General features: G+C 40.9%; 1 protein-coding gene across 1 annotated transcript in view; it reads left to right on the top strand.

Moving 5' to 3' along the window:
* The first annotated feature begins 372 nt into the window (after positions 1–372).
* Positions 373–27,790, top strand: part of vegfc (vascular endothelial growth factor c) — a 100,322-nt gene continuing 72,904 nt past the window's right edge. Inside the window, exon 1 of the mRNA XM_007895924.2 lies at positions 373–676. Coding sequence (XP_007894115.1) covers positions 524–676 — 153 coding nt within the window. The 5' untranslated portion in view covers positions 373–523. The remainder of the gene's footprint in view (positions 677–27,790) is intronic.

Genomic DNA, 27,790 nt, shown 5'->3' on the forward strand with positions numbered 1-27,790 from the left:
GAGAGGAGAGAGGGAGAGAGGAGAGGAGAGAGGGAGAGGAGAGGAGAGAGGGATGGAGGAGAGGAGAGAGGGAGAGGAGAGGAGAGAGGGAGAGAGGAGAGGAGAGGAGAGAGGAGAGGAGAGGAGGAGGAGAGAGGGAGAGAGGGAGAGGAGAGAGGGAGAGAGGAGAGGAGAGGGGGAGAGGGAGAGAGGAGAGGAGAGAGAGAGAGAGAGAGTAGAAGAGAGGGATCAATCGCTCTGCAGAAGCCGCTCTGTGGTGTGTTGCGCCCGCTGAACCGCACTTGCTTTTGCGGTTGTGCGGTGTGCGTGCTGGGAGGGGTGGGTGGGGGTGTGTGGTGTGTGTGGTGTGTGCGGTGGGGGTGGGGTGGGTGGGGGGGGGGGGGGTGGTTGGTGTTGTGTTGGCGTTGCATTTGACCCACAAGGACCCAGGACGAGGAATTTTTTTCTCTCTCTCTCTCCCTCTCCTCTTTTTTTTTTAAAAAAAACTACGTGTTGCTGCAGCGCAGAGGGTCGGAGCTGATTTATGTTGTGTTGCAGCACAAACACAAACATGCTCATGCTGGAGATCTCTCTGTTTTTGCTTTACATTGTGCAAAGGGACTGCGCTTACGAATCCAGCCAAGACTATGACGATGACGACGATGATGAAGATTATCACGATCTGGGGCAATCCGAGGTAAGTTTCTATTATTATTATTATTATTATTTTTTTGCTCGCTCCTCGACTCAAGTCAAGTCCACCCACTTCCCTCCACACACCACCCCGGGGTGTGTGTATGTGGTGGGTGGTGGTGGTGGTGGGGTGGGGGGGGGGGGGGTGGGGGTGATGGTTATGGGGTGCCCCCCGTTTTCCTGCTGGTTAACTGTCAGTTGCTTCTTACTTTGCAGAGTCAATGAAATTAATCTGCACAGTAAATGAAATTAATCTGCAGAGCAAATGGAATTCATTTGCACAGTAAACGGAATTCGTTCGCACAGTAAGTGAAATTCATTCGCAGAGCAAATGAAATTCATTCGCAGAGCAAATGGAATTCATTCGCACAGTAAGTGAAATTCATTCGCAGAGCAAATGAAAAGCGCAAAATACAGGAGGTGTAGGTGTGGGGGGGAGGGGGGTGTGGGGGGGTGGGGGGGGGGGGGGGGGATGCGAACCGAAAGCGGTGCATTCGTTAAACCTTTGTTCCAGAGTTTCGTTGGCGAAGTGAGCTCTGGTTGAGAGGTTCGGGACTGTATTGGTCGGTGGGTCGCTCTCTTATTAATCTGTTGCACGACAATGATGTGATGATATATGATGATAAGTGTTGCACAGCATTTGCTGCATCCGCGGCGCTGGGTTTTTTGCGGTTGGGGTTTGAGTTTTGCGGTGCGCGATGTGTATAAGATGTGTCAATATTCCGCGCGTTTGCAAAACTCTCCCGGAGCGGCGAGGAGGTCTCCCAATAAAAGTGAGACGCACCGTGTGCAGGCAATAGCGGCGGTGATGTTCTGGGTGTTTTAGCGACTGAATCCTCCTCCTGTCGGCAATGCTCTTGAGACTCTTTGCATTTCAGCCAAGAAAGTGCACGGGACACGCCTGCATTTCAAGGCATTAACCTGCAATCTGTGCCTCCTGTGTGTGTGTGTGTGTATATTATATATATATATGTGTGTGTGTGAGTGTTGTGGGGGAAAGAGAGAGACAGAGGAAGACACAGACAGGAGATCGCGACTGGGCTTTGAGGGTCGGGGAATCAAATCGGGTTGAGATGTTTTGCCCTCAGGGTGGATGGGGGCACCTTCATAGTCTCTAAAGAAATCAGATGCATCGGGGGGTGGATTGAAAGCAACACTTGTAGAGTGTTCATCTCCCCCCACCCCCCCCCCCCCCCCCCCCCCTCTCCAGATGCAATCGGTCCCTTACAGTGACTGATCTCTTTTATTTGATGTGTGAGACTCGACAGAGATAAAGCCGCACCGAGAGATATAACACACACACACACAGACAGAGAGAGAGTGCAAGACAGGAGCTGGAGACCCAAGTGATCCATCCCGACTCGAAAACCAGACCAATAAAGGAAGTAAGAGGAGCAGTCTGCAATCTGCGGGGAGTTTTCCCCAACAAGAGGGGGGAGAAGGGGAGGACAGACTGAGAGATGGAGGGATGTCAGTGTTAGAGACCAAGGGGGCTGCAGGGAGAAACCCCACTGGTGGGGGATTAAAGAGAGCCCACGTCTCAAGAACACGTAAGCATTGGGTCAGAACTGAGGTTTGACATTTATGGGAGAAAGTGAGTGTGAGGTGAGTGTGAGAAAGGAGGAATTGAGAGAGGAAACACCCACACAGACACACACACACACACACACACACACAAGAGGAAAACAAGGAGCTGCAGGACCCACCTCTCCTCCCCACAGACAGACAGAGAGAGTGCAATGAGAATGCACAGAGGCAGAGAGTGACCCACACACATGTACACCCAGACACATAAGTTTGCACACACACACAAACAGGCAGAGAGAGACACAGACACCTCTCCATGTGAACAGACCCAGAAGCATGGACACACACACACACACCTATGTATACAAGAAAGGAGAGCGAATCCCTTTCTTACAGACACACACACACACACATAAGGTGGCAACGAGATCAAGTGAGAAAAATGACAGACATCTATCTCCCCCCCCCCCCCCCTACACACACACACACACACACACACACAAATGGACAGGGAAAGGGACCACAAACAGAGAGACAGGCAGAGGCAACACTTGCAAAAAAAAATGTTCAGGTTATTTCATGAAACACCTTCTGCTGCTAAATACTTTTGCACAATGGTTCCAACGTGCAGACAGGCAGACAGGCACACCACAAGCAGTGCGAGAGACAGGGACATAAGACGCTTTGGGGCAAAGAAAAAAAGAAGTGCAAGCAGTGGGCAGCGAGCCAGGGGGAGAGAGAAAGTGACAAATAAAGCTTGTGTTTGCAGAGTATATGAGCAGGGAAAGAATGCGGTAGATTTCTTTAATTATTGCAATTACATGTTCAGCAAAAGTAGGAGGATCTGAAGACGTGGGTTTTTTTTAATAGTTTTTAAAGGGTAAAATGAGTTCACTCTCAGCTGTCAGAGCTTGAGGGCGCTGTCACTCACGGAATAAGTCGCTGATTCACAATCTTGACTTGAAATGAATCCACATCATGCTGTGTTTATTACCGAGCATCACAGCCAGGCTCTTGTTGGAACTATTTTCATTCCTTACTGCACTTGTCCAAGCCCCTCCTCAGAAAAGACTTGCTGTTAAGTTGCATGTCACTTGCATGCTTTTTCCTTCCCCCAAATGAACTTGTCTCTGGCTTCTCCTTTTCATGCATTCATTCACCTCATCATAGGCTGAACCCTCCCCAGTGCAATATTGGGTGGGGTGGAGGGTTGCATTGTCAGAAGTGCTGTCCTTCAGTTGAGATATTAAATTGAGGTCCCACCTGACTGTTCATGTGGACTTGAAAAATCCCCTGATCGAGAAGGGAGTTCCTCCCAGTGGTGGCCAAGTATCCCCATGATAAAACTTGGTCTTTTATTTCATGGCTGTTTGGTAGACATTGCAGTGCTTAAGTTGGATGTTGTGTTCATTTTTACAGTAACTCCTATGAAGTGCTATGAGACATTTTGACGACATAATGTATCAAATGCCAAGATTAGTATTATAATTGTATCTTCTCCACATCCTGTAATACACAAGATTTTTCTTGGACTTTATTAGAAAACATTGACATTTTTAAATGCAAGAAGGGGTATGGGGATGGAGTGGGGCAGTGAGATTGAATGAACAGGTTGCTCTGAGAGCTGCTGCAGACTCCATGAGCGAATGGCCTCTTTTTGCACTGTACATTTCTGTGACTGAAGTGCTAAAACCTCATAACTTCGCTAGATTAAGATTGCATGGTTCATGCCTCCCCTTTGTAAGTAATTTAATTGTTCCAAAGAGCCACAAGATCCAAGGTGCTGAACAGTCAGGGATTAGGACCCGAGTGGGGGAGGGAAGAATTACTGTCAAGATGTGAAGTGACAGTAGTTTCATTATGATATGATGGTGGATAAGCTACATTGTGAACCTGGGAAGATGTTTCCATACAGTTTCTCAATGCTACTGGAATTGCTTGCTGAAAAGATAATTTTGTTCATTATTATTGTTTTCAATAGAGAATGGTGGTTCCTGTTTCTTCTGTTCCAAACTTAAGCAGGAAGATTGATTTTCGAGTTAACAGATAGGCAGAGAAATGGCACAGGTGCTTTTTGTTTCTCTAAAATAGTTTAGTGTAAATAATGTGACTTTTTTTAGCAGTTGACTGATGTAGGTTCAAAGTATATCCAGGTAACTTCACATAACCATTTGTGTAAATGTTAAGGGAGTGGACAGTAAAGCTAAAATACCTTGTTTATAAATAGCAAAGTACACTGTGACTCAATTGGCAATGTCCTGGTGCTGTTATGTCTGCAGCTGCTGAACTTTTATTTTTATCATGGTAACTAAGGTTAAAAGCACACTGATAATGCTGGTGCTGTAGTAGCTCTAGTCTCTGTAGTGTCTGCAACAGAGCAAGGCTGCAGTGACCTCCAAGACAGTGATATTTTCCTGCTGCCTGTTGCAACAGACTACCTTCTGAACTTGACTGTGACATTTCACTGCAAGGAGCTGTGTAGTTTTAATATTGTCTGGCATGGACCCTGTCAATGAAACACATGTAAATCTCTAATTGCAAGTTATTGCTTCTTTGTGCTGTGGACTCTCACCCGTGAGCAGAGGCTGCCCAAACTCATTTTCACTTTAATGCTATTTTTATACTGCACTTCGGTTCACAGCAGAAAGTTGGGATGAATTAGGCTTGAACAGCACAGCACTATGTGAGAGTGAATCATATTGGAACCACTCCGAGGCCACCTTGATAAGGTGCTCTTGACAACGCTTTTCTTCCCAGTACAAGTGATGTGATTCAAATAAGTATATAAGAATTTGCAAGGCAAGAGAAGCCCAAGGTCCATCTAGTTCACCTTCCACCATTTTGGGAGCCACTTGAGATGTCACGTCCCAAACTATACACTGTATCCCAAATGCGTGACATGGCTGGGTAATGTAAATTGTATTGTATAACATTTAAAATGATCCCTTGAATACAAGTCCAATTCCTAATCAGTTTCATTCCCAAATGGTCCCTCAATAAATATTTTGGACATTTTTATTATTTGAACAGCATTTGAGAATGGAACTGATTAGGAATTGGACTTATATTCAAGGGATCATTTTAAATGTTATAAAATACAATTTACATTACCCAGCCAGCAGTGTCATGCATTTGAACATGTGCTCACATTGGGAGCAAATCTCCAAGTGTGTGCCACTGCTGGCTGGGAACTGAAGAGGGTGGGGAGGGGAAAGATGATGGAAAGAGTGGTCAAAAATCTACTTGAGATTGAGATGGGCCTTCAATAAGGTGACGGAGGGAACCTATCAATTAACTTAATTAATGTTATATAAATAAAGCATCCGATTATGTATAACAAAGCACAAGAACAGCTCTCTAAAATTGAGTATCAGGTAGAAAACAGAGTGGAAAGTATAGATCTATTCCCTATTGTGTTTTTGCTGGAAATGATTAACTGTAGCTTTGATTCCAGCTGATCACATGAGGATTAAGATTGCTGGGAAGAGCGCCAACCATCAATGGTCCAGTACTGCAGATTTACTGCAGATTTACTGCGACCTGGAGGTGGAACGTTATTTTACCATCAGTGACTAGATATAACATTTCTAATTGCCACCAGTGGCAAAATAATATCACAGGCTTTTTTAACATTACTGAAGAAGTGGTCATTAAGTATTTTGGAGAAAAGTAATTAAAAGATCAATTTGATCAACAGTTGCCTTGATTAATAAACAGGCTTGATGGGCAGATTGGTCTCCTCCTGTTCCTGATATTTTTATTATAAAGTATGTTAATTATATATGAACAGGTTTGTCTGGATATGTACATTGCCAAGCCAATTACATTGTGTTCTATAAACAGCTAGTCTGTATAAACAATGGAGCAGTGTTTGTTCATTGCGATATCAATCATCGGAGATATCTCAAAATCAAAATTACTGTTTAAATTGTGCAATTAATTTATTTTTACCAGCCGGTCTGGACACTTAAAAATGAAGAATTTATTACTGCAGATGGGTTTGAAAGAACATTTTTGTAGAGTAGCAATTTGGTGTACAGTGCGGAGCACTAAGCAGATGCGTCCAATGAAAATTTGGGAAATCAAGGAATATGTTACCATAAATAGTTGGAGTATTTATTTCCAATATGGAGAATGCTACTAAGTGTAAAATGTTCTGTGGTTTTCCTTATGCTTCAAATGGACTTTAGCATGTGGAGAAGAGCATTAGGGTTGCAAATAATGTTATGGGGTCAAGTTTGCTGTGTTTCTTATTCTGTGTAATATATTCTGTGGGTGAAATAACAGATGGAGCACATTATGAAACATTCAAATTTTACCCTAATATTTCTCAATTCAATATTAAATAAATAGAGCAGTAACATAGGGCACAACATCATGTATGAAGGGCACTAGGTGGCACAGTTGATTGATGTCTTATCTAATTTTCCTTCCCTCTTCTGTGACTTGCATTAGATTTGTGTTCACCCTGATGGGATGACAAGACTCCTCTGTGGCTTAAAGGCTCAATGTTGAGTGAGTCTGTGTAGTCTCAACCCAGTAATTCATAATTGGCATGAGCCCACACCACAGAGAGATGTCTTTAATTCGGTGCTAATTAGCACTACACATTTGCAGTCTCACGTAGAACAGCCACAAGGCTGTCTGGCATTGCATGAGTAAAGGAGGAGTACTTTTCTGAAGTTAAAACTGAACACCAACCTGGCTCAGTCAGTACACTGACTTCTGAGTCAAAAGGTTGTAGGTTCAAGCCCCATCTCAAGACTATAATAATAATAATCCTTGCACGTCTTCAGGACTTCTCAAAGCACTTCACAGAATATACTGTAAAGTGAATTGACTGTATATGCGTGGACAAAACGCGGCAGCCAATTGCACATAGCAGTGACTTTGAGCTCATAGTGTAGATTCACACTCTAGTGCAGTGCTGGTGAATACACAGTGTTGTCACAGGTTCCATTCTTTAGATGAGATGTTAAACTAAGGTTCCACCTGCCTATTTAGGTGGACATTGTAGATCTTATGATACCGTTTGCAAAGAGAAGAGTTCTTTTTTCTGGTGTCTTGGCCACAAATCCCCCAAATAAAATTGGTCATTCACTTTGTGGCTATTTGTGTGACATTGCTGTGTGCAAATTGGCTGCTGCATTCATCTACAACTACACAGTCACTACACTTTACAGTATTTCCTGTGAAGTGCTTTGAGGCATTTCGACATGATAAACTGCTTTAGCATCTGCAAGGATTATTGTAAAGAGCATCATTGGGGAAGAGCTGTTGTGCTATACCTAACCTGGAAGTACTTACACGCATGCATTGGGAAAGTATTCAACTCTCCAGCACTAAGATTCCTTGCTTTGATGAATACTAAAATATCATTTTAAATATCAACTATATATACACACTGAGACACACATAACATCCAAAGCAGAGTTATGGGTTTTTATTTTGTATTAAAACCAGATATCCCATGTTTGAAACAGAAAGTGAAAAACATTTGCTAAGTCATTATCCATAATTGTTGTCACTGTGAAAATATAATTGAAACAGGATGGTGTCTCAGAGCGCTGCACAGTGGTGAGGTTGGTTGGACATTGAGCAACGAAGCAGGGGGAAGTGGAGATGAACATAGATCAAAGAGGAAGTGTCTTAGGATAGGATTTAAAGATAGATAAAGAGTGGGGGAGACAAAGGAAAATTCAGTAACATAATGACTAGAATTACAAATGGTTAGGATAGATATTGGTTATTGTGTCAAATATTTAGATCTTAACTTTTGTTTTATGTTTTTCCACCACATGGACTATCAAGATGGGTTTAGTTCCCAGTGGTTTGTTACTGTTTAGATTGAATAAATAACATAATTCTTGATTTTTGTAAGTATGTAAGTTGAACTTCCTCCCTTGCTTCCTTCAAGGCCGGTCTCAAGACCATTCTCTTCGACCGTGCCTTTCGTCGCCCTCCCACCTCTCTGCCTTCCCTCACCTCTACACCATCCCTCCCCCATGCCCGGGCCCCGACACCTGACTGTTCAACGCTTTGGGATGTCCTCCTGACGTGCAAGGCGCTCTATAAATGTAATTTTGTTGTTGTTGTTGAACTAGTCTCTTACACATCAGTGTATGTAATTTACCTTCTATCTTTAGTTTCCAATGTGGCCTGAAGGATGGAGAGGGATAATGGGATGGAAGTACAAATCTGACTTTGTGTTAAACCTGAAAGCCATTGACAAGGATATATCTTCACCTCATGACACTATTCATTTAATATATATTAAGCTGGATTGCCAGTTTAGCAAGTGGAAAAAACCCTACCTTTTTATTGATCGTCTGTCTAACTTTTTTTCAGTACAGTAAGTGAAGATACTGGATTCGTTTATTTTATTTCTTTATGAGACGATTGGTTACCCTTAAGAGGAAACCTTTTGCCCCTCTGCTGGGCCACTGTAGCCTGAAATTTCACCTGTTCTTACCCTGTGTGTGACACAATTTTGTCTCAATCCACGACTATTTGTGGGACACTGTTATGCGCAATTGGCTGTCGCGTTTTGCTCCCAAAATATACAGTCAATTCATTTTACAGTATATTCTGTGAAACGCTTTGGGACGTCTCAACAATGTGATAAGGCGCTATATCAAATCCAGTATTATTATTATTTTTAGAAGACTGTTAACACCCTAAACCACTATTGGCCTTCAGTATAATTGGTACTGGCATTAGGATGTGGTTCAAGTGCAATATTGGATCATTGACAATTGACTACAAAATAACGGTGAAACATTTGAATAACAACCTGAGTCATTCAACTACTTACATACTCGGCTGGTAAGGGTATCAAGGAGTATGTAGAAAAGCCAGGCAAACGGTATTGAGTTACAGATCAGCTGTGATCTAAGAAAATGTCAGAGCAGGCGAGACGATCGATGACCTACTGTAGATTAGTGGTTAGAGCACTCGCCTCGCAAGCGAGAGGACCTGGGTTCAATTCCCAGGCAGGGCAAAATGGTGGTCAAGTTTCCTTATTCCACAACCTTCTGTTTAGCTCACGCTAAACAGGAACCTGGTTGTCAGTTGATTGGTGATAATAATACAGGGGTAATAATCCTTTCAAAAAATAAATTAATTAAATCAATCCATGACTGTTTGTAGGACAGTGCTGTGCGCAATTGGCTGCCGCTTTTTGGCCACAAAGCCTACAGTAAATTCACTTTACAGTATATTCTGTGAAGTGCTTTGAGATATCAAGAAGACGTGATAAGATGCTATATCAAATGCAAATATTATATTATTACTACCTTTCCTATGTTCCTACAATTTCAAGGAAGGTTGACTAGGACAAATCACAGGATTTTCTTTTGCTGCCCACCATACTCCAAGAATTTATTGTTGAAAGGCTGGGGGGTCGGGGGGGCGGGGAGGTGGTGTGTGTGTGTGGACTCAAGGGCAATATCTGGCAACTGCTTGCTAACCTCATACTGATTTAAATAAATAGAAAAAAAACATCTCTATCCTACATATCTAAATAGTTTCAGTTACCATGACCACCCTAATTACTGTAACTATTTACTAGTTATTGTTTCCAGAGCTTTTTTAAAGCTAGCCTGTATTTATTTTTGCAGGCTATAACTTTCATTGAGTGAAGCTTAGGAAAACTTTCCACTGTGTGTGGGAGTGTGTGCGCACTCTTGTTATGTTGGCAAAGGGAAATGGAAATCAATACAAACTTTATGACAGAAAGAACCAGTCTACCTGTTAACTTTGTTCTCACTATCGTCATCAGCTGAGAAAATATTTGTATTCAATAGCTGACAAGAGGGCTGTTTTAGGAGCACTTGATGCTGTTCCCTTACATTCTGACACGGTATCTGGTCAGGACCCCAAGTACATCGAGCAGTGACAAAAGTACATTCTACAATTGGCATCTGCATTGAATGCTTAAATATCTGTGACAGATGCTGTGTGCAAATTGGCTGCTGTGCTTACCTACAAAATATTAAGACCCTACACTTAACAATAATTTAGCATGCAACGTTTTAGGCATCACATTAAATGCAACGATTATTATTATTATGTTAATTGAACAGATTATGCTGCTTTTATTTGTGTACTTGGTGCATCAATAAATGCAAAAGTAGGACCAAATAGATCAAGTATTTTTTGTATTCAGCTCCCACATTGTCAATTTATCAGTTCAAAGATAAATTGTACAAAAATAATATGATTGAAGAATCCCTTTTAGGGTCCAGGGGAATTGATTGACTCATCGCTCACTATGCCAAAACAGTGTGAGGCTGCAATAAACAAGGCAAACAATACTGGGCCATATTACTAAATCAGTTGAGTTTAGATCCTCATATGCCATATTCAGGCTGTACAGAGCTCTGGTCACACCTTGAACACTGCACACAGTCCTGGTCACTGTGACATAAGGGGCTGACCAAGTCTAAGAGGCAGTACAAAGGAGAGCAATGAGGGTGATTCCTAGTGTGAGAGGATTGAGCTATGAGCAATAATTGGACAAGCTAGGGCACTTCCGTCTTGAGAGAAGACAGCTCAGAAGGGATCTCGTAGACTTGTACAAACTTTAAATGGGATTGAAAACTAAACCCAAATCAATATTTTAGGATGTATCATGACAGCAGAACAAGAGCACATAGGTTTAGAATTGTCAAGGACGATTTCGGGACAGATATCAGGAAGTTTTTCATTACCCAAGAGTTAATAAACGACTGGAACAAGTTGCCAGGAAAGGTGACAGATTCCAGGTCAATGGACTAATTTAAGCAGCGTGAGGCAGCGATGGGGGGAATGGTAGGGTGGGTGTTCTGGAGGGATGAGATCAGATGGGTGAAGGCCAATTCTTCATCCAGACCAATCTTGTGATTCTCTTTTAGGCTCGGACCTTCTGCATGTACCTCAATCCTTCTGCTTTACCATAGTGCTTTCAGCTACAACATGCCAAACCTCTGGAACTCCCTTCCTCAGTTCCTGTGCCTTTCTAAAGGTTGCACCTAAAGACTTTTCTCTTTCACTGTGTCTATGGTCACCTCCGCTTTCTCCCTGGCTCGGCATCAAACTATGCTATTGTTCAGTGCTCCGAGATACTGCCCAGTATGAAGGGCACTGTATCAATGTAGATTGTTGTGTTATTAAATGACCCTCACGATGGGATGGAGGACAGATTACTACTAGGGATTATGCAGCACAGTAAAGAAATATATAACGATAATCCTTGCATTTGATACAGCTCTTTTTCAAGCTGTCGAGACATCTCAACGCACTTCACAGGATTCACTTTAAAGTGTAGGGACTGTATTTTGGTAGGCAAACATGATTGGGTGATTTATTCTTTTAAAAAATAATGTAAAAGTTTAATTACAATTTGTCCGTGTCATGTGAGTTCTTTTCTGTTAGCACACAAGCACATATTTCTGTTGCTGACCTTTGTGACTTGTACAGGATATGAAATTTTCACAACCATCCCAAGTATAGGATAACAGGTAACACACACCAACCTCTTGCCTGGATTAATGGGATAACTAAAATGACTGCTTTTTGACAAATTGCTTTCAAAGTCATTCAATCAATTTGCTGCATAAAGCTGAAAGCTTTTGGAGGTGCTATAGAGTACACTGGGTGTATTTGAGGTTAAGATGACCTGCAGTTCACTGGGCCTTCTGGCAGTAGTTTAGTCTGATGGTGGTTTGCCAATATATCTGTTTCATTACATTAACTGTGAGATGCTATGGCAACTCCTGGGCTCAGTCTCTTAATAACATCCGTCAATTAAACAAATAAACAGTTTTCAAGGAGACTTACCACCTAGACTGTGATGTTGCGATGTTGTGTATTAGTTCCAAGGAACACTCCACAACTGTCCATTCACTTTCGGTAATTGGACTTCCTGATTGCAAATCAAAATGTCTCTTTGAATGTTTGTTATCATCATTTACTGACAGGGTTGTGTGTTCTTAATGCTTTTCCAAGTAACAATACTTGGAACTATATCCAGTACTATATATATTGTATCTTCACAATTTACAAAAGCAGTCTTCTGGACAAATGTGAAGTTTCACACAGTTTTGTACAATGGTGTGGCTTTTTGAGGCACAGCGGCAGCGGAATGGGAAGAGATAGCAAAGCAAAATGGCAGTGAGCTCAACAATGGTTCTGTAAACAACTGCACATTCAACAGACTCAAATTGTTTCTGTATTGAAAGACAGATGCAGACTTAATTGGGCACAAATGAACTTCTTCCCAAATTCCGGAAACTAATAAATGTTGTTAGGGCCAAAGGCCTGGGACCTCAGCGTGTGTGTTGGGGTACTGCTGGAATTTAACCAGCTAAAACTGCATAGCTTGCCATTGAGAAGACAAGGCAATTTACCATTATATAGCACCTTTCGTGTCAGGAGGACATCTCAAAGCATTTCACTGTCTGACAACTTTCCTCCCACTCCGAGACTCTGCCCTGCATGAAGGGTGCTATATAAATGCAAGTTGTTGTTTGTCCGTCTAGGACCACCCTATCAATTAGAGCTTTGACTTGCAGAGTTAACAGGAACTGAGTGTGAAGAATCCCAGGGTCCCTCCAAATCCTGCCAATGAGCCAGGAGGCTTGGTCTATCTAATCAACAGTGCACTGAAGTATTGTAGACCCTCCTGGTTCAGAAACCAGACTAGCGAGACCACCTCAAAGGATTGAGTCGATTCTGACATTGAATTGCCAAGCATATTGCTCATTTCAGATCCAAGGACATTACACTTAACTCTCCCTGGCAACATGTTGCCACTGCACCTTGCTGTGCATCGTGTCTTGCCTTTGCATTCACATTTCCCTCTCTCTTTCCTCCTCATCTCAGCAGTGTTCTCCCAAATCCTCTCCCATCATTGTCCCTGTCTTCTGAGCTGCATTGATCTGTGCCATGCTGTGAACTTGCATTGCTGGATACAGTGTAAGACTGTTTCGCAAGGTGGGGCCTTTTAATGGGAAGCGGATGTTTTCTTAACATTACATAACTTTGTATTATGCTTTCCTTTGTGCTTTTAAGCAGTTTAAATGATTTGCTGTATTTAAATATTTAAGTAACCAGTACAGAAGTGCAATTTTTGTTGTGGCCAAACTATATTCCCATTATTTCTATCAGCTTTAGTCTTTATGGAGATCTATCAAATTTCTCAGCTTTTCCCACTTGCAGTTTTTGCAGGAATGCTTTTATATTAAAACAAGGTTTTTCAATGCATTTTTCAAGCAGATATATAAACTTTATTCACTTTTTGTCACTCTAGAGCGATATTCAGCACCCCAAGACCTGCTGATGTGAAGGGCACTATAAAAAGTTGTTATTGTTGATATTTGTGAAAATTGCTTGTCTATTAGAAATTTTCTTTTCTGGATTGTTAGTTTTGTATGACATTTACAGATGAAACACTGGCTGTCTGTTCTCGAGAATATGTAGTTGCTATCAGAAGACAGTCAGATAAAATTGGTCATTCACTTCATCTGTTTGTGGGACATTGGTGTATGCAAATTAACTGCCGCATTTGCCTACAAATAGCAGTCGCTACATTTTACAGTAAAATCTCAGTTTTATGAGTAACTGTAAGGTGTGAAGGGCAATTTCAGGACCAGAGCGTGAAGTATTTCTTTACACAGAGTGTGATTACCAACTGGAAAAGTTTTTTTAGGAAGAGCAGTTGAGGCTGGGCACTGGACTGGTTTAAGAAATAGCTTGATGTTATAATGGGAGAACAGTAGACTGAGATCAAATGAGCCAAAGGGCCTTCTTCATTCAAACTTACTTGTGATCTTGTGGTTCTTTTACTGGAATGGCCCCATTTGTATCAGCCATTTTATGCTGCCCTAAACAATCTGAAGAGAGCAGCTATTTTTCATTATGTTTCAATGACCATGTGATGATTTTTTTCTGCAGATGATACCTTTTTGCTTGCTATCTATATTAAACCAACCAAAAAGGTTGTCGAGCCTTTCATGGGCTAATTGCTAGCTGGAACTAAGGTCGTCTGATTATGTTAAGAGATCTCACAGACCCACTGCCATCTGTGTATTGCAGTATTCATTACATCAGATTTGACATGGCACATTGTCCGAAAGTAATATGTCTAGTATAACAAACTACGTTAGAGTCCCAGTGGTAGGTTTTGACCCATGATTTTTACTCGTTTCCAGTGGTAACTCCTGTGAGGGACCTGCAGCTTGTTTAACATTTGAAAAATCCCTGGTGATGAAGAAGAATGATGCAAAAAACATGCTTGTGTGCTCTTCATGACCTTTACAACCATTTTAATATCAATGAAGTGTGCAAAAGCGCAGAGAAAAATGTGACTTTGACACAAAGTGCAAAGTCGCACGCGCAGTATATTTGATGAAATGTGGGTCCTTGAACCTGCATAAAATGGAATTAAAGTGAAATAAAGGGATTACGTTTGTGATATTTCCATAACTGCAGTATTCTTTATGGTAATTATTGCAAGAATGTATTGTAAAATGCAACAAATTTCACCCTAAAGTGTACAGATTGTACTTTGTGTGAATTTGGTGCAATATGTTTAAAAATACATTGCATTATATTGTACATTGTAAAATACAGAGTATATAGTCTGCATTTATAAATTTTACTAAGTGCATCTGACTCTGCACGCATTTGCTTCAAATTAATTTTATTTTAGGAAAGAACCCAAAATTGCATGTTCTTAAAATGAAAGCGCATGTTAAAATGCTTTTAGCTAATCTGTGCTCTAAAGTGCCCAAAGTTCTTTCACTTATGGTGGCAATGAAGAGCAATATTATAAAGGAATGCAGAGTCTGGGGGAAAAGGGTAGCATGTCAGGAATTCATGGCTTTCTGTGCAATGTGAGCTGTTGGAGTAATAAAATAAAGGGAAAAATCGGCTATTCAAACATCAAGGGTGCTTCAGCAAGCTTATTAAACTATATATTCTTTGTTGAATTATTGTTGTTATGGCATTATGTTCTAGTGGTATATAATGAAATAATAATCTTTGCATTTAATGTAACGCCTTATCACGTCATTGAGACATCTCAAAGTGCTTCAAGGAGTATATTGTAAAGTGGATTGACTATGTATTTTGTGGGCAAATTGCAGCAGCCAAATGCACACAGTAGTGTGTATCCAAACAAAGACAAACAGATGTGTACAAGCTTGTTGTACAACACAAGGTTGTGGAACTCCATCCTTTAATATTGTGTGATATATTTTGTATATAGTGTTCTTTATATTTTTTATATATATTTTATATATTGTGATATATTTTGTATATAGTGTTTTTTATATTTTTATATATTTTGTATATGTATAGTATATATGTGATACATATTGTATATAATGTGACACATACATATATACTATACAGTAGTGTGTATCCAAACAAAGATAAACTGATGTGTACTCCATCCTTGATTCCCTCCAACTCGCTCACTCCCTCACCTTGTTCAAAGTCTGTCTCAAGACCCACCCCTTTGACTGTACTTTCACTATTGCTCTCAGCTCCCACCTCCAGCTCAAGTGCCCAGCCAGTACTGTTAAGCTCTTTAGGATATTATATAAATGTAGGTTTGTATTGTGTTTTGTCTCAGGCCACTAAAGATGTATTTTATTTCAATGGAACAAGGTGGAATTATATCAGTATGTTAATATCCTGGATTGAGTCACTGTTATTCTGCCAAAGCTCCAGGGTGAGATGAACATGCCTCCAGCGCTTATTCCTTCAGCCAAGACGTTCTGCAGAAAATGATTAAGCACTCTGGGACGCTACTCTGCGTAAGGGGTGCTATATAAATGAAAGTTTCGCCCACAAAGTATACAGTCAATTCACTTTACAGTATATTCTGGAAGCTCTTTGAGACTGCTCGAAGACATGATAAGGCACTATACCAAATGCAAGGATTATTATTATTATAATAATAAGTTGTTGTGTTAATGCTAACATCAGCTGACTCTATTTCTCTGAGCTGCAAGGCATAGCTCCACTGTTACCTTGCCTTCAAGATTGTGTTATGGTGATTACTGGGGCCGCAACCCATATGGTCATGTCAGAGAAATATCACTTGCAATTGCTGTGCTATGCTGGGAATGTTCCTCTTCCTTTCCCTCTTTGGAGGTACACTGCTAAAGTCCTCCATCACCATTAAAACTGTAATCTAGCTATGATTTCGGTCCAATATCCATTTTTTTTGTCCAGCTATGTAACAAGAGCCAAATTGTTTTAGCTGATGGATTGCACAATTAGCTTAACTGTACCAGATTTTAACCCATCCAACACAATAGAACATTTTTCACTATACTGTATATCAATAATTTTGACCACACTTTCAGATCATCTTTCCCCTCCCTCCACAACCCTCCTCTTCAATCCCCCCACACAGACACACTCTCCCCGGGCTGAGCTGGCCAGCCTGTTGTTTCAAGGACTTAGAGATGAAAGCCTTTACAAAGCCCTATGTAAATTGTGCTGTATTAAAATTCTGCATATGTTCCAAATCGTATCTCTTATAAGTGACTATGAGACTTATTACTGTGTGGTGTTTTCAGAACAATTCCCATTTCAGATAAATCAAATTTACATATGGTTATTCTAGCGGCAATATATAAATGAAAGTTGTCGTTTTTATTGTTTTTCTGTGAAATACTTAACTGAATCTTTGATGATGTGAAACTTGGACAAATATTGAAATGAACCAGAACATTTTCTGTATTGGGTCAGGAGTGACAGAAAGGCTGTATATTTGATTTAATAAGTAATAAAATTGGACTATAAACTGCGAAAAGTGTTAATCAGTGTCACCAGAGTGAAGTGCAATGTTGTGGAGCTCATGAGAGTTATGCTCAAGACTAGATAATGATTACAGTAGTTTGAGTTGGCTGACAAATGTCATAATGCTGAGTAAACAAGAGCTAATTTTGGCGACTGGTGGACAACTCATAAGCCAAAAAGAGTTGAACGTGTCCTGGGCTGACTGAATGCATTCAATTTATGAAACTGAGTGTTTCATGAAACAACCTTTCGTCAAATAAAACACATAGTCTCTACACTTTACATTATATCTCATGAAGCGCTTTGAGATGTGCTCCTATCGTGAAAGGTACTAGATCAAATGCAAGAATTATCAATTTATGCTATTTTAACTTTGTGAAGCGCTTGAAAAAATAAAATGAATTAGTGTGTTCCACGAAGTCCATTCAGTTCGCCTTCCACCATCAAGCGACAGCCAGGACGGTTGTAGGCAAATTGGATGTGCCTTGGTCTTCTATTTTAATAAGTGATTCCAGGACTTATAACTGCGGGAGCCGAGGTGGGCCCTGTAATGGTAATATCATGCTTTCTAAAGTATTGTTAAAACTGTCTGGCTTTTACAATAAATGTGTATCGTATGGAACGTTTGACAATTAACTTCATTGTCGATTTGGAAGTTGTTTTTCCTGCAGGAGTTAAAAAGAACTGCGGAAAAATGTCTTCTAAATTAAGACTGAGTTTATGAGAATTCTGCACAATCTCAAATTATAAAATGGTTCTAAGGCCAGTAGTCTGAAGTAGATACTTTGGGCTTTTACTCATTGTTCTCCAGTGAATCATAAGAAAAGAAAAACATTGCATCTGACATAGAAACTTATCAAAGATTTACAAAGAATGTACAGCACAGAAATTGCTCAACCTGTCCTAGTCAACATCTTAAACTCTTCATAAAATGTTATTGTAATGTGTAGTGCCTGTGCACTTATAGGCAAGCATGGCAGTCAATAGTCAATTTGTGCAAAGAAATGTCCCACAACAACTAGGGAGATGGTTGGCCAGGAAAAATTTCTCTTCAAAAAACTGCCACGGGATCTTTAACATCCACTTGAACATGCAGATGGGATCTTGGCTTAACCTCGAAAGACAATACCTCTTATAGTGCAGTACTTTCCCAGCACTGGACTCATGAGTCGGGTTGACTATGAGTTCAAGTCCCCGGATGTGTGACTTGAATCTGCAAACTTCTGACTCTGAGGCGATAGTGCTAAGCCAAACTGAACACAGTGCTAAGCTGGCAGGAAAATGCACGTGCTTGGACTTTGAAGGGTGAAGGCAAGGTCAGGATCAGCTGCAATGCTCACTGCGATTGAATAGTCTGCTGGTACATTCTGTCTTGGCTCACACTTGAACAGCTTCCACTTGTATAAGATACTGGAGGGCTCCTGGCAGCTGGGAACAATATGCTCGAAAGCCGTTGCCATTTGAAGAGGGGTGGAAGGAGACTTGGGGGGTGGGGGTGCGAAATCATGCAATAAATGTTATTTTTGTAAAGTACTCAATGCCTTTATAATTGAACCATTGAGGTTGGAAATAGAGAAATTGCTATCTAGATTTGCTAAATAGCAACTCTTCCCAGTGGGTTATTGTGACCTGTGAGAACTCTGCTCCAATGAGATAATAATAATTGTTGCATTTGATATAGTGTCTTTCACATCAGGAGTGCTTCACAGGATTTACTGTAAAGTATTGTGACTGTATTTTGCTAGCAAAGGCGGCAGCCATTTGGGGGGTTGGATTCAAGAGGGGTGGGGTTGAGTTGGGGACAGGAGGATGGGGAGTGGAGAGAGATGACCGAAGGCTCAGTCAAAAGAGAAAGATTTTGAAATGACCTTTGTAGGAGGCAAGGGAAGGAGTGAGGCAAATAAAATCTAGGACAGAGTTCTAGACAGTGGGGACAAATTGGCTGAAAGTCCACCATCGGTGGTGGGGCAGGCAGGGTCGGGGGGTGAAGTAGGTTATTGCATGATGAGTGAACATTTTCATCAGCGGGATTGTTGTCCAGGACACAGGGACAAACTACCTTCTCTTTTTGAATATTTCCATGGGATCCTTAATGTCTACCTCAACAGTCAGACAAATCCCAGTTTCAGTATCCCGTATGAATTATGGCACCTGCAATAATGCAGTGCACCTCCTGCATCGCATTGGAATATCAGTGTGTACTGTGTTAGTTCAAAGTCCCGTTGTAGAGCTGAAACCCACAACTTTCTGACTCAGATGTGAGAGTGATACCAACTGAGTCAGAGTGACATACAGGTGCTGACAGCATCACCATCCATGGTTGCACACTCCACCTTGCTAAGCCAGTCTGCAACCTTGGAGTCTTGTTTGACCCTCATCTATCCTTTCTATGCCACATCTGTGACATGACCCGCTCTGCCTTCCCCCACTCCACAATGTCACTTGGCTCTGCCACTGTCTCACACCGCAGGCCGCCGAAACCCTCATACACGCTTGCATTACATCGAGGCTCGACTATGCAAACTCAGTGCTTGTTGGCCTCCCCAAATCTTCCCTCCACAGGCTGCAGATCACCCAGAACTCTGCAGCCCTTGCTACCTTCAAGACTCATCTCAAGACCCTCCTCTTCGACCGTGCTTTCGATCTCCCTGCTTCCCCCACCCCCCTGCCCTCCACCCTCCCCGATCCAGAACCCCAGTTCGGGTCCGTAACTCTGTCAGTCCAGCACCTTGGGATGTCCTCCCGACGTGAAAGACGCTTACAAATGTAATTTTGTTGTTGTTTTGCTTTTGTTACCTTGACAGGGAAGAAGTGGCCCCTTATATATTATATATAGTGAGTGTCACCTGTCTCCCTTCCACTGTGGTATAATCATACCAAAGGGAATGAATGCTCTTTTAAATGCTCGTTAATTATTTGCAGTGCTTCCACCTGGTGTCATTGGCATTGTTAGTACAGTTTCATGTGTTGCATTGTTAATCACTTTGATAATAATAATAATCCTTTATTTAATACAATGCCTTATCATGTCATTGAAACGTCTCAAAAAGCTTCACAGGATTTTACAGTTAAGTCTAGTGACTGTATTTATAGGTAAAGGTGAAACTAATTTTATCTGGAGGATTGTTGGCCAAGGCACTGGCAAAACCAGTGTCTATGAATAGTGTCATGGGATCTTTAACATCTACCTGAACAAACAGATGGGATCTCGGGTTAATGTCTCACCCAATGGAAGGGAAGCAGCAAAAATAATAATTAGCCTATTGAATTTGGTTTGATAGTTTCCTATTTCACTGGCAGAAAGTGGCTTCACCCAGTTTCATAGAGACAGAGGTTGCCCAGTGAAGAGGTTCAAGGTCTGATTGTATCTGTGGAGCGAGGGTTTATTTTAGCCTGACTTGTTTTGAATCATTACCTTCAACAGGAAGCAATCTGATTTATTGTACTAATTGGAGCTAGCAGTATATGATAAAGTTGTAACACTTTCATTATCTTAGGCATGGAATGCAGTGCGGGGGAGATAACTTTGTTGGGCTTTTTATGGGAGACTTAGATTTCAAGGTTCTGTTTTTGTCAGTATCTTTTCTACTCAATCCCGCAGGAGCAGATTTAATGGGAACATAAACAGAAGTCGCTGGGAACACTCAGCAGGTCAGGCAGTATCTATGGAGAAAGGAAAGTGAGTCAACGTTTCGGGTCCACGACCCTTCGTCAGAACTAAAAATGGGAGCATGTTGGTTCTGTTAAATAAGTGGGAGAAGAACCAGAACTGCACTTTTATATCTTTGGATTCTCTTGAGAGTACGGCCGGTCGTGGTGGCTTCCCTTCAGTTGTACTTTAGCAACTAAGACTTGTACTTTCTAATTCTTATGCAAAGATAAATGGGATCTGTGACTTATTAAGAGGTGTCTAGACTGGCATATTGATTGCTTAATTTAATAAATCTGAATACTTTATGACATTCAGCACATAATCTGCTTGGGTCTGTGCTACTGAAATACGTGGGGAGGGATTCCACCTGGGTCTAGATTTATTCTATTTACGTAGCGTTTCAGAGCTTCCGTAATTTGGTAAATTCTTAAATATACCCAGAAACCGACTTCAAAGCTTGTTAATCTTTTAACAACTAATTATATCAAAAGAACCTAACAAAATCCTTAGGCTCAGTTTGCCAATTCTCTCCTTTTTGTGGAATGACCCATAGTGTGTTCTGACAACATGTCAAAGGCAACACCTTTTGCTACATTCCTTTAGATTTCTTTTCAGCAGATAACAATGAAGGTGCGGGGTATTTTTTTTGTTTGTGTATCATATAAAAAGCACTTGTCACAGCTGTATACAGACCAGGTTAATGCCTATTCTTCAAGAGTAAAGCATGTCCAACATGGCAGATGCTTATTTATGGTTTCTGCCTGGTTGACTGGTGATTGACATATCTTGTTCACGGAGTTTGTTGCGAAAACAGAACCAGGAATAAAGACTGGAATTCGTGAGTTGACATAAAAAAATTTTTAAGCATAGTAGACCTTTGAACTAACAACTTGGAGTGTTACAGTTTCCAATATATTGACAAGCAACAGGTGGATTTGGTCACGCTCCATAATAAGTTGTGATTTTATTTTTCTTAGCCACATAAACGTGTTTCCTTTTCTGGTATCGGTTTCAGGAATAAATAATTTGCAGTAGGGCATTTTACATAACTACTGAGCTTAAGACATCCAAACAAACCTCTTTGACCGCACTTTTGGTCTGTCATCTTTGCTTTGTGAGCCTGAGCTGTAATCATTTATTTTCTTACTGTGCTGCCAAAGGCAGGAAAATAACAGTGTTTTTGATTTAAAAGTAGGATGATGACCCAGATGGGCTCATTAGCATTTTCTCCACTGTGGCTTATTGCTCTGTAGATTCCACTGTGCCTTGGCTGGAATCTCAGATATTGTCAGTCGCTAAAATATATCGAAGTCTTTGCATGTGTGTGTTTCTCTCACTCTCTCTCTCTCTCTGCTTCTCTACCTCTTACTGTGTGTTTGTCTCTTTATAATCTTCCCTTTTATGTTTGAATAGTGCCAAGATATCTTTACAGGCAGCAGGACATCGATCTAATGCTACATCCGCAGAATGACACACCCAACAATGCAACACTCCCCCAGCAGTGGAGAGCTAACTTAGACTATGAGTTAATTCCAGTTCCTGACATGGGGCTTGAACCCGCAACCTTCATGACTCAGAAGTGAAAGTGCTACCAACTGAGCTAGGTTGATACCTACTTGGCAAAATGGTTTTGTAACACCTGCAAACTTGAATCTATGCAACATATTAGTCAGGCACAACACTGTTCATTTTTGGTTGTTCTGTGATAAGAAAAACATCAGAGCAATAGAAAAGGGTCTGTGTAGATTCATGAGAATGATACCGTAGATTTAAGAAAGAATTTGGAGGAAGAGTTTACAGGATTTTATAATGTTCGCTGTGTTAACACAAGGAATGAATTATACAATTTTGCAAACTTCTTTCTTAAGTTTGTGCCAACAAAAACTGATCTGACGCCCTCCCCCACCACAATAGTAGATTCCAAGGGAAACCATGAGCATAAAGTTTATTTATGGCTTAAAAATGGTGTTTCAATGCTATAGAAAAGGGCTGTAAAAAAATATTGTTTTCCTGTAATTTTTCTGACAAAGTTCTGCTTCAATAACGGCAAGTCAGAAGCAGCTGTAGCATGAGGTTTCCAGATGGTCTTCCCAGGAGACACAGGGGCAGAGCTGCATGGGCTCACATGCATGAATGTAAGGAAGGAAGTTTACAGGTTTTACTAACTGGTTATTTAATTGACAAAAAGAACACATTGTGAAACACCTCAGAATTCACTCTGTTATCAAAATAAGGTTATTCCTGTTGTTTGATGAATTGACAAAAATGGGACATTATCTCAAGAGGTTAAAAGACGATTTCTTTTACAAAAATTGTGATGTGGAACATAATGCCACAAGTGGCTACTGAAGTCAATGGTGTCTTTTAAAATCAAATTCAATAGACACTTGAATAATGGTATAGAGGAAGTACAGATGAATGGGATTGGAGGGGAAAGTTTTAGTGGACGATTGCATTGGGACAATTGGCCAAATAGCCTCTGTCCACATTTGTTGCAATTCTCTAATTTTATGAAATTTTACAATAATGTGATAAAACATTTTTGTCAGCCAGGTGTCTGACGTATTTGGAAACCCATCCCCATGCGTAAGAGTATCCAAGCCAAGCAGAATTCCATGTATCTCACCTACACAAGGAAATCCCAGAGACAGATTGTTGGAATGGAATGCACACTCTCTCCCCAGAAAGTATTAGGCACAGGTTGGCAACAGCCAAGGCTAGTGAACCCCAGAGTGTGTGTTGGGGCAACTGCTGAAGTCTGACCAGCTTAAACTACAGAGCTTGACATTGGATATTCCTGTCTGGCAAGCTTTCCCGCTACTTGTCCAGCTATGACCACCCTACCTGATTGTGCTTTGGCTTGCAGGGTGAACAGGAGCTAAGTGGGATGACTCCCTGCCCCTAGTGACTGGTCTACCCTTTCAAGTTCTGCCTATGAGCCAGGCTGGCTGTGCTGTAATCGGCAGTGCCTCGAATACCGCGGACCCACCTGGCTCAGGAACTGGACTACCAAGACTTCCACAAAAGGCTTGCTTAATTCCGACATTCCATTGTACTGGGCAATGTTACCTTGGAGCCTGCTTACCTCCCCTTCCCTAGGGAAGATAGTCATGAAAAATACAGTCCTCCATGTAATTTGGTAAATAATTTAAACGCAAAGGGCTTGGAACAACCTTGTGGAACACCATTGTTTACTGCTCCTCAAAAATGTTATCCTCTTCTGTTTTTTATTACCAAGTAAGCTTTCTAAACAGGGAGCTAACTTGTCATTAATCCCATTGAGTCTTAAGAAACTTCTTTAAAAGTCTTGCATGGTAAGCTTTCTGAATGCTCTCTGAAATCCCACTGGAAACAATTCCAGTGCATTTATGAGTTGGTTTGCCTATTGAATCAGGATTCACATTGGTAGTTTATTTAGAACTCGATTATTTATATGGACACTAATAATGTTTGCAACACAACAATCCTTACAATTGATATAGTACCTTATCACATTATCAAGATGACTCAAAGCGCTTCACAGGATTTTACTGTGAAGTGTAGTCACTGTGTATTTCTCAGGATCATATTTCCTATATGCTAATTCTCAGGTGGAAGAATACTATGTGCTTGCAGAGCTAATTCAGACTTCAGACACAATCCAGCCTTAGGATGAAGAAGCCTTCACTTGTGTCACATTTTATTATGGCACTGTTGTTGTGGAAATAAAATTTCCTTTCCAGGGAGTGTTGGCACCAGGGAGTGTGCCTTTCAAGATATGGTCACAGTACTTATCTACAAACTGGAAATTACTCAGTCTGGGACAGGATGACTTCATAGTGTTGCCAATTGAATCTGCCTTTCCAAGATAATGAGGCTTATTTAGCCCCAGGCGTTTTCATTTTGTCAATATAAGAGCCTACCAGGGAGAAATTCCATCTAGGTTTTGATTTATTCTATTTATATCCATCTCCTCTGTTTATCCCATCACTCAGTTAACATAGGCCTGCTCCGCATCCTGATCCCTCCATGCCATCATTGATGGCCTTCAGCCACTATGCCCCTAATCTCTGGAACTCTTTGCCACAATCCCTCCACCTCACCCCCATCTTTATCTATCTTTAATAATAATAATCCTTGCATTTGATACAACGCCTTATCCCACTGAGTCTTAAGAAACTTCTTTAAAATCTTGCATGGTCAGCTTTCTGAATACTATCTGAAATCCCACTGGAAAGAATTCCAGTACATTTATGAGAGTTGGTTTGCCTATTGAATCAGAATGGTTGTTCATTTTGAACTCCATTATTTATATGGACACTGATAATGTTTGCAATAACAATCCTTGCAATTGATATATTATCTTATCACATTGTCGAGATGACTCAAAGCACTCTTCACAGGATTTTACTGTGAAATGTAGTCACTGTGTATTGAGACGTCTCAAAGCGCTTTACAGAATATATTGTAAAGTGAATTGACTGTATTTTGTGGGTGAAAAATCTCACCTGAAGACCTACCTCTTCAACAGCACCTATGGTCATCTTTCCATCTCCCTTCTCCATTGGTTAACATCTAACCCTGACACTATATAATGCTCCGAGACATTACTTTGCATGAAGAGTGCTATATAAATGCTAGTTGAAGTCATAGTAGCAAATTTGACACTTTCTGAAATAAGTTCTCACTTTTGAGAAGCCAGTTTTCTGGAATTCTTTAAGAAGTTCTTCACAGACCGCAAAGTTAAGACAAGACAGAATTCAACAATTTGCCAGATTTTGTGCTCTCTAAAATATTACATCAACAGAGTAAATCTTGGAATTTTTCTCCATACATCGGCTCTCAGTTCATTTTTTTTGGTGGATATTTCTTTTCCAATGTCGGTCTGCCAAGGCAGGTTAATAAAACAATAACAAGTTTAACAATCATTCCAGAAGCCTTGGGCCTCGCCTGCTCACTCAGTGAAAGTTATTTTTTGGCCCAGGAAAACATACATTTCTGGTGGTTTTGGCTAGTGTTATTTCACAACCATGTTAAATAAGTAGTACCACAAATCTACTCCATTTGAGTTTCCTTGTTTCAAATCCGCCTGCAGATTAGAGTCACCGCAACACCAACGCTCTTCCCTGCTCCATCATCAGCTGTCGGGCCTTCAGCCGTTCTGCCTCCACCCTCTAGAACATCCCGGAGCCTCTCCACCTCATCCCTTCCCTTGCCTCCTTCAAGGCCAGCATCAAGACCTCTCTTTTTGATTGTGGCTTCGGTCATCTTCCCTACACAACCCACCGCACTCACCCCCCTCTATGATCCCAACCCGCAGATTGGATGCAAACACCTCATTGTCCAGCATCTTGGGATAGTCCCCCGATTTGAAAGGCCTCGTATAAATACAATTCGTTGTTGTTTACAGTAAATCTCTTGAGGTGCTTTCCAACCAGTGTGAAAGGCACTATATAAAATGCAAGGATTATTAATATTATTATCATTAATATTACAAACCTAAAAGCTACATTGTATACAGTGTTGCAGCATTTGCTGTCTGTTGTAAAGGATGCCTTGCTCTAGCTGTCTGCATGGCTGGTCTTTGAGCAGTCTTTTAATGCAGGCTGTTCCAGCCACAACCAAAAACTGCATGAGAAACTCCTCACTATGGTGACAATACTACTTTAAACCGCAGGAGGAAATCTTACCCATTATAGACATGAGCATGACATTAGTTGAGAATAATGCACATTCCTGACTGCATAAACTGTTTAATGGCTGTGGTTGGCAATAGTGAAGAGCATCTATTACACTAACAACTATTTTGTGTATGCTGTTTTGTTTGTTTTAAAACGTCTGGACTAAATTGCAGGTTTATCTTGTGGTGCAAAGTTGAATATTTAATTGAACTTGCTTCATGTGGTACCATAGCATTTTTCAAGTGTACATTCTTCTATGGCTTTGAATTAACTGTTTAAAGTTATCTGACCTTTAGAGGTGCAGAGGCAGATGCTGATTTCATTTTCATTATAATATCATGACCAGAACATACAGAAAAAACAGGTAACTGGTAAATGTTCTTTGGCTGGTCCAAATCAAAGCTAAACAATGCAGGTGGTTCACATCAATGGTGCTTGATCACGTGCAGTAACTGCAATGAGACAGCGTTCAATTAGTCATTAGAAAATAACAGGACCCAGATTGCAAGAGCAAATACTTTTTTTTAGTACCATGTAGCTTTTTGTATTGGAGATGAAAAAAGTTCTTTAAAGCTGAGTTGATCAATTGCCGCAATTGTAATTTTAGTTTATTAATTTCAAATAAACACACTCCTGACACAGAGTGCAGAACATCATCAGTGTGGTTGTAGTACTAGGATTCTCTCAGCTTAGGTCCTTAGCTATTTGCCCACAATGCATACAGTCATTAGACTTTATGGTATATCGTATGAATGCTTTGACACGTCTACCTGACATGAAAGGCATTATACCAAAAATAAAGATTTATTATCACTAATAATTAGGAATGCAGGTTTGTCACGGTGGTAAGATTGTCATGCATACCATGATTTCTCTGTTTGTCCATGACTTTTCTTTGTGTCCTTGATTTTTATAGTGCGTTGAAAAGCAATAACAGCAAATTAGATTTGTTAAGCGCCTTTCACTTCAGGGGGGCGTCCAAAAGCACTGAGCATTCGGGGATCAGGATCCGAGTGGGGTTGGGGGGGAGGGGCAGAGTTGGGGTGAGGGAGGGCAGAGAGATAGGAGGGCGGCTGAAGGCCACAGAGGAGCAAGGCCCTGGAGGGCCTTGAAGGCGAGGACGAGGATTTTGAACTCTCTGTAGGACTGTGGGATGGAGATGCAAAGGTTAGGGGCAGATAGGCTGAAGGCCACAAGGGACATGGAGCAAATTGGTTGTGTAGCCATTGTCATTCACTGTCCCAAATACAGCTGAAAAAGGCAAGATGTGCGAAAGTTGGAGGACCAAAGACATATGTGAATCCATACCCCAGGAGAGGAGTATGTCAAGCTTTTCTTTTCACAGTACCTTTTACATATATTGACAAAATATATAATAATAATAATCCTTGCATTTGATATCGCACTTTTCACCTCTTTTAGATGTCTCAAAGCGCTTCACAGAATATGCTGTAAAGTGAATTGACTGTATATTTGTGGTTAA

The sequence above is a fragment of the Callorhinchus milii genome, unplaced genomic scaffold (assembly GCF_018977255.1).
Source record: "Callorhinchus milii isolate IMCB2004 unplaced genomic scaffold, IMCB_Cmil_1.0 Scaffold1, whole genome shotgun sequence".
NCBI classification, from domain to species: Eukaryota; Metazoa; Chordata; class Chondrichthyes; order Chimaeriformes; family Callorhinchidae; genus Callorhinchus; species Callorhinchus milii.